Source organism: Eutrigla gurnardus, assembly GCF_963514095.1.
Source record: "Eutrigla gurnardus genome assembly, chromosome: 2".
NCBI lineage: Eukaryota > Metazoa > Chordata > Actinopteri > Perciformes > Triglidae > Eutrigla > Eutrigla gurnardus.
Genome location: NC_139916.1, coordinates 13,668,461 through 13,676,830, shown reverse-complemented (window position 1 = coordinate 13,676,830; position 8,370 = coordinate 13,668,461). Strand labels below are relative to the sequence as shown.

The 8,370-nt window shown below is 41.4% G+C and overlaps 1 protein-coding gene across 1 annotated transcript; it reads left to right on the top strand.

The window, feature by feature from the left end:
- The first annotated feature begins 1,629 nt into the window (after positions 1-1,629).
- kbtbd8 (kelch repeat and BTB (POZ) domain containing 8) lies at positions 1,630-8,181 on the top strand. Its single transcript, XM_084022743.1, has 5 exons — positions 1,630-1,687; positions 3,190-3,397; positions 3,599-3,905; positions 4,104-4,923; positions 5,078-8,181. Exons 1-5 carry the CDS (start codon positions 1,672-1,674, stop codon positions 5,539-5,541), a joined length of 1,815 nt encoding a protein of 604 aa, XP_083878869.1. The 5' UTR covers positions 1,630-1,671; the 3' UTR covers positions 5,542-8,181.
- Positions 8,182-8,370: the final 189 nt, after the last annotated feature.

The window sequence follows — 8,370 nt, the reverse complement described above, 5'->3', positions numbered from 1 at the left end:
TGCCTTGGTTTGACCAGAGGGCATTCAGCCACTGCTGCTCAGAAATTCACCTCCCTCTCCGATGTAAGGGTAAGGATGGAAGGAATTTGATTAAACTTTAAAAATATGAAATGCAGTAATGTTAACTAAGCCTTTCAAGCAAACATAATCCTGCACGATTTAAAATTCATGGGCTGCAAATATGATAAGTAAGAGGAGTAATAGGATATGTTTTATAAATGGAACTTAAAACTGAAAACATGCTGGGAATATAACAAGTTTACCAGAATTTAAATTTAATTTAAATTTCTAGTTTTAATGCCTTGGAATATGCCACGAAAGCTGTATAATCAGACATGTATCGCTTCCGTGTTGATTTTAAAAAAATTAACAAGTCAAGTAAATGCATAAACAAGGTGAAGGTCTTCTGAAAATGTATTAAATGTGGAAAAATAGACACTCTTGAAATATTAAAGGTGTCCTTAGAAGACATTGCTATTAATGTGAAAAATGTATTAACCTGCAGTGAACTGGTTTTGCATGCCATAACACAAGATGGTGAGAAAACTGAAGACACTAATGACTGAATACACACATTGTAGGTCGCATGGATGTATTTGGGTTAGACATACCTGTGAGGAAAACAGATTTATGTCACATCATGTCAGATTAATAAGAAGCCTTTCAACTCCCAAGGGATCCACAGCTTGGACTCACAGGTCACAAGGCCAGGGAAAGCATGGAGTTTGTGATTACACCAGGTAAAAACAACAGTTTTATGAAAATCCATTTGGAATAACATCATTGTATCATCTCACAACAACAAAACAAATGTGTATCTCGAGTCCTCAAAGGACTGAGGGCAGTATGGCACCATTTTAGGCCTTTATGATCTCATCTGCACAAATACATTAACACGAGAGCATCACGGAATACAACTCAACAGATGAAGCTATAGGCAGAAAATATTTCCCTATAAGGCTTAAAAATCCATCCAACTGCCCAGAAATGAGGAGAACATGCGTTGTTTGTTATTCATTCAAAGGCTGTGCAATATTATGAATCTGTGTACTTTCTATTTTTAATACAGTCACAAGAAACTGACGTTTTATGCTTGCTTTAAATACTTTTCATAAATAATAGGAAAAATCTTATTTCAATCACAAAGACCAAATGGAAGATTTTACTCAGTACAAATGCACCTATTCATTATAAATGAAATAATTACAGAAAGGCTGTTTGGTTTCATTTTGTTTGCTCATTTTCTCGTTTAAACTCGTACTTACTTTGTCTTTTCTATTCACTTTCTAGCCTATATGACTTAATATAGTGACAAATGAAAATGGTCTCCTCCGGAGAGTGCCGTGTAGCTCCGGTGCTTGTGTTTGTGGTATCATACAGTTCGGGTCATTGCTTCACTCACAGTGCTTTGGACCACCTGTTTGAATTGGCTTCTTTAATATTATTGTTTTTTTGGTGGTTGATCTACGATATATCGAGTGTAGTCGCTAAACCCGTTGCTATGAATAATTTGTCCACACAAGCTATCAACTTTTTTCCCCTATTTCAGATAAAGGAATATGATTGGCTGTGAGATCCGTGCTCGGCTTGTGATTGGTTGTTCCTTGTTTCCGGGGCCCCGCAGTGCCCTCACTGACGTTTCTCGGTCTGCCCCGAGATAGACTGGAGAGAATGGCTGCCAGTGGAGGTTAGCAAAAAAATCCTCATTGTTTTGTGTAGTAATCAGATTTAAGTAACTCCTTTTAAAGTTGTAATTCGCGTGTTTGTATGTTCGCGGCCTGTAGTCTCATAGACTGATAGAAAGAGCCGTGACATGTTGCCTTGTCGTTAAAAGAGGTCCGGCTCTCGGCGACTCCTCAAAAGTGTTGGGTATCGTTAGCCTCGCTGTCCGGCTAATGCTAGCTGTCTGGCTAACTTTCGGCCGGTTAGCTTGCTACACAGCTGATTGTGTAAACACTTGTTTGTGACTAGAGACAACGGCTAGACACGTCTTGGTTATAGTTTCTGTTATCGGTTGTGATGCGCTATAATCCCGCTTAATGTTGTTACGCTGCTCTAATATCGCAACGTTGGGACTGGACGCGCTTGAGTTTTTAAATCGCCCTTTATATCTCGCAATGTTGTGTCAAGGAAAGCTTGCTAACATTAGCTCGCTTGCCTAGCTGTCTAGCTAAAAGTTACGCTTGCTTGTCAACTAGCTAACGTGGTCGCGAGCACCGCTGCTCTTCTGTATACTTTGGCCGTCACAACCAACCGTTGCAAACTATTACGTGGTTCGTATTCTGCGAGTTGCCTTTCTGTCCAGTCGTCCACACAGTCAACGTTGCTGTAGTCGCCGGGTCAATGCGAGAAGTTAGCAAGCTAGCTACCACCTGGCGAGACTAGTTTTCTATTCACTCATCGCGAGCCTTTGTCCTGTCAAGGAGTTAGCGTCGTACAACACGAGGGATTTGGTGGGGGAAAGTTTTTGTTCCGTAGCAGCTAAGGATATAAGACTATATTGAGATATTACAGAAGGCGTGACGTCAGGCTGCCACTTGTGCAACTTGCCATAACACGCTTGATAACAGACATGTATACTTTGCAGACACTTCTATAGGGGGACTGAATCCACGAGTGTGTAGGTCCATATCTTATCCGCGTGTCCAGTCAGTCACTGAAGACGTAAACAATTTAGACCCGGAGTTAGAAGCAATTAGATGATGAAAAAAAAACGATTAAAGGTCATGAGAAGTTTGTTTTTTTCATTATTACAACGGGACCAAATATACTCTTGGCTCATACATGCTGTAAATGCCAACATTTACATTAATCTATTTTGAGACCAGGGTGTATACACTGTACTTTTTTTTTTTTTTATCAATAAAAACACACCATCTGAGTAACCATGACAGTATTCATTGATTCCTAGTAAACATTTTGACAAGCACTTTGTTTTTATTTTAAATGTGTGTCGATTTATAATCGCTGTTGTAAATATTTTAAAGTCACCTTGTCTCTATGTGTCTATGCCATTTCTCTCATCTTGTCTGTTAAAATGTATGACCCAGTACATGTGTATTTTTCTGTTTTCATTATATTGCACATGAAGGGTCTCAATTCTAACAGGAATGACTGTATTTTTGTGGTGTCCACAAAGTTTCTGAAGGCGCTATGGTGATGTTTTTCCCCTCTCTTTGTGCTGTTCAGAGGTAGGGAAGCTGTTACAAGTACAAAATGGGACTCCTCCAAGCACCAACTACAACGGGGTAGATGCTGTTCATGCCTGTAACATCCTTCAGCAGCTCAAATCCTTGTATGATGAAGCACAGCTCACAGACATCGTCGTAGAAGTGGACCATGGCAAGAGCTTCTCATGTCACCGGAACGTCCTTGCAGCAATCAGCCCGTATTTTAGGTGGGAAATGTTTAATATTTACAAATGTTTGTGTTTTCACAATTTAGTGGCCGATAAACATGATTTGGTTCTAGAGTTAGCTTGTCTTCGGGTTAACTGATGCATGTCATAATATTTACTTTTAGCATGTTTGGATCGTGATGCAGTTGTTGCGTGATACGTTGATTAATATGGTAATGGAATTTGTGTTTTCTCCACCAGGTCCATGTTCACCAGTGGCCTTACAGAGAGCAGCCAGCGTAAAGTCAGAATTGTTGGGGTGGAATCTGAATCCATGCACCTCGTCCTAGACTATGCCTACACATCCAGGGTTACGCTCTCTGAGTCCAATGTCCAGGCCCTGTTCACCGCAGCCAGCATCTTCCAGATTCCTGCATTGCAGGACCAGTGTGCCCAGTTCATGATCAGCAGACTTGACCCCCAGAACTGTATTGGGGTCTACATGTTTGCTGATGCCTATGGACATCAGGAACTGAGGGAACGCTCACAGGACTACATCCGCAAGAAGGTCAGTTAAACATCAACACAGGATTAGTTTCTTAAGTTGTTAGCATTGTGATTGAATGATTATAACTGCTCCTACCATGTTCCACTTTTCATTCATTTTTTTCAAAGACATTGTTTTAATAAATCTGTGTAACAGTGCTTTCTTTGCGACTAGTGTGTTGTTGCTAAAAACTGAAAAATGTTCATGTGTTTTTGGTAGTTCTTGTGTGTGTCATGGGAGCAAGAGTTCCTCCAGATGACCAAGGAACAGTTGGTCAGCATTTTGAACAATGATGACCTCAACGTGGAGAAAGAAGAGCATGTCTATGAGAGCATTGTTCGCTGGCTGGAGCATGATCTGTCTGGCCGCGAGGGCCACCTAGCTGAAGTTTTTTCCGAATGCATCCGTCTGCCCTTGCTGGAAGAGGCCTTCCTCAGTCGGATACCTGCCCCCTTTGCTTGTGCCCTATCCCTGTCTAAGGACCCTGCCGAGGCCAAAGCCCGCCACACTGGCACCAATGGTTGCCCACAGCGCCTGGGTATGACTGCTTCTGAGATGGTCATCTGTTTTGATGCTGCTCACAAACACTCAGGGAAGAAGCAGACGGTGCCTTGCCTGGACACAGCCACAGGAAGGGTGTTCAAGCTCTGTAAACCACCCAATGATCTCCGGGAGGTCGGCATCTTGGTGTCCTCGGAGAATGACATCTTCATCGCTGGAGGTTACAGACCGAGCAACAGTGAAGTGTCCATAGACCATCGGGCGGAGAGCGACTTCTGGCAATACGAACATGCCGGCAACCGATGGCTTCCACGTGCTCCTCTGTTGAGAGCGAGGATAGGCTGCAGGCTTGTGCACTGCTGTGGGAAGCTTTATGCACTGGGAGGCCGAGTATATGAGGGCGATGGACGAAATGCATTAAAGTCAGTAGAATGCTATGATGCCAGGGACAACTGTTGGACAGCAGTCAGTCCGATGCCAGCGGCCATGGAGTTTCACAGCGGAGTGGAGTACAGGGACCGCATCTATGTCCTCCAAGGTGAGTTAATGCTGCTTACATGAAACTATGCATTATCTACATGGACTGAAGATTAAGTGATGTCGTATTTGTCATTCTTTTAAAATATTCTGGAAATATTTATATTATTTGACATGTTAAAGCCACAGTTCTTAATAACATTTATTTTTTGCAGGTGAATATTTCTTCTGCTTCGATCCCCGTAAGGACTATTGGAGTCACCTTGCCCCAATGAGTGTCCCTCGGAGTCAAGGTCTGGCCGCCTTGTATAAGAACTGCATCTACTACATTGCCGGCATCTGCAGGAACCACCAGCGCACCTTCACTGTGGAGGTTTACGACATCGAGAAGAACACATGGACCCGCAAGAGAGATCTGCCCTTTGACCAAGCTACAAGCCCCTATATAAAGGCCATGCTGCTGCAAGGCAAGCTAAACCTGTTCGTACGAGCCACACAGGTCATGGTGGAGGAGCATGTGTTTCGCACCAGCCGGAAGAACTCCCTTTACCAGTACGACGACGAGGCAGACGTATGGACCAAAGTCTATGAGACACCCGAACGCCTCTGGGATTTGGGTCGCCATTTTGAATGTGTGGTGGCCAAACTTTACCCACAATGTCTACAGAAAGTGCTTTGAGGTAGCTGGTTTTGTAAACCCAATCCACGGCGCCGAGGGATTAGTGTGGTCCTGCCTGCCTTGTGCCTGGTGTTACCTCTGGCTTGCACCACAAGGACCATTTTTGGTTAAGTCTTAAATCGTTCAAACTTTGGTTCAACACGATCAAAATGGGGGTGCTTTTAAATATTGCAGTATTTTTTTTCCCAGACAGCACCAACTACCCACACTGATGCTTGTTTAACAAAACAGTACAATGAATCATAAGTGCAATTATCCTATTTTTTGCTTGATATTGAGCCATGTTCTATTTTTGTTTTAGATAGGTAAGGATTTTTTTTTTTTTTTTACAAATGATCAGCATGCGAATAAGGGTATTGGCAAGATAAAAAAGTGCCCTGTGGAGATATTAATGCTAAGTGTCAGCATAAAGTTAAAATCTATCTCTATATATAAACGTATATAAATAACTATATAAACTATATATTAATACGGGTAAGATGAGTACCATAGCTCATTAGTTGGTTGCTGGCTCTGAGGTTTGTGTGTGCTTTTTTTTTTCTATTCTCAAGTCTCTTCATCTTATTTTGTAGACAAGTTTTAATTTGGAGTGTGCTTGTGATTTACATTACCTTAGTGTTTTTGAAGCTACTATGATATTTTTAAGGCCCCCCCCTCTTCCTTCAAATGCGTCAGCGTGTCAAAACAATACACTATGTGTGGCTTCCGAGCTATTTTTAAGTTTTGTTTGAGATTCCAGTTGCATGGGGGCTCATACCTCCTACTCTTTGAGTTGGTATCCATTTTGTGTCACATGCAAAGACATCTTAAGTTGAAATGTTAGATTACTCACTCTCCACATTGGAGAAATAAGGACGGAGTCAAATTTGTGGCAACACTAAGTGGAAAGTTCAGACCAACTAACAGGCTTACCTCAGAAACTTCAGATATGTTTGATTAGGAGAAAAGGGACATTTCAGGCCATAGTGTTGATTAAGCAACTGTGTGAAAAGCTCAGTTAAGCATTGAGCTCTGTTGAGGTTGTTTTTCGACATCGGGATTCTAATCATTTGGAAGAAAGGTTGAAAGAGCCTTCCTCTTAAATGCCATAAAGCATTTGGGGTCTTGTCGTGGTGGATCTGGACATTGAAAATCATTTTGTGGTAGCAATAAGTCGTGGAACTGTGATCAGGCTATATTACGTTATGTTACCTAAGTAAAAGTGCATTAATTGTTTTTGTGTGCTCGTCTCTGCTAATGAAAATCACGGTCGTTCCAGTGATTGTGTGGCTGTTGCATGGGTGCAGGCTTGAAGTGATGCGTAATTTAGTGCAGATTATGTGGGATGCCAATGTGCCTGTGGCTTGAAAAAGGGGCATCAGATCCAAAAAAAAAAAAAAAACACAAACTGTTTCTCCTGATGAAGAATATCTGAAAAGTCTTACTCAGCGTTGCACTGAATCACTCTCCACTTCAGCGGTCCTTCGCTGCGAACTTTACGAAGCGCCCTCCCGAACAAGCGGACTGTATGAACAAGCTTGGGCGGCTCGGGCTGTGTGCTAATTCATCGAGCAGCCATGAATCCGTCTTTACACGCCATCATCACAGAGGACACAAATTGTTGGTGCTGCTTCTTTTTTCTTTTCTTTACTTTTTTTTTTTTTTTTTGACAATCTTGTATAGAAGAATTACTCACACCACTGAGTGGCGTTCCCTGTGAAAGTGTGACATTTTCAGTGCCGTCGATTTCCTCATGCAGGTTCCTGTGTCATCTTTGCACTACACATTTCTCTTGTATTTTATCTTAACAAAGAGCCCCCTCTATTACGGAAAAATGTTTTATTAACCACATAACAATCATCGAAGAGATTCACATGGATATGATGTAACTTCTCCAAGAGAAGATCAACCGTTTGACCGACTTGGAGCTCGTGTTTTAATTGACCCAGCTTGAACAGTGCCCTCAAAAACAGCCCTCATCGAGTGTGAGAGAAGGTTGGCGCTTCATCCACACGTCTGCAGACGGCCGTTTGAGAACCAGGAACGGAGAACTCTCAGGATTTCTACTGATACACAGTACTGTATTTAAATGTTTTTGTTATGTGTAATATACTGTACTATAGGTTTGCTGTACTTGCACAGTTTTTTAAACTTCTCTTCAGTTTCTTTTATAACTTGAAAAAAAAATAGATGTGATTTTCTTTTTGTTGTCTCCAGTGGCTGTTTTCTTTTTCTTTTTTTCTTTATGTAATTACCTATTGTTAGAGTAATCCTGCTCTGTTTAGAAAAAAAATGATTACGCGCATGAGTGATACATTTTGATCCCCCCCTCCCTCCTCAGTAGTATTTCTTTGTAACATCTCAACGAAGCTAAGCATTACACATCAAGTAACTTCATTGTTGCATCAAGTTTCAAACACCAGTCATGTAATACAACAAGCTACCAACTGCTTTCTATGTTCAAGAGTTAGAGGCTTTGGGCTGCAATGCACAGCTCGTTCTGGTCACGTACGTGTATCACTTATGGGTGCTATTCCATTGTGTTCATGCTTTTCTTTCGCTGGTTTGTCTGTTTTTGGGTTTCGGGTTATAGTGGTGGTTGAGCTCAACTGTGAAATTCACATTGCACATAATTTGAAAATAAAACTATTAAAAGTTAAATGTGTTCATTTAATTGCTTTTTTAATTTCATTTTATTTACATGTGTGTTATTCTGTTTATGTCAAGTCAGTACTCATGATTTAGGTACGTTATGTTGGATGTTATCACAAAAACAGCTGTATTATCTGTACATTAGATTGAACCAGTATTGTTGATTGAATGACATGAAGTGGAGGCAAAACTGCAAGG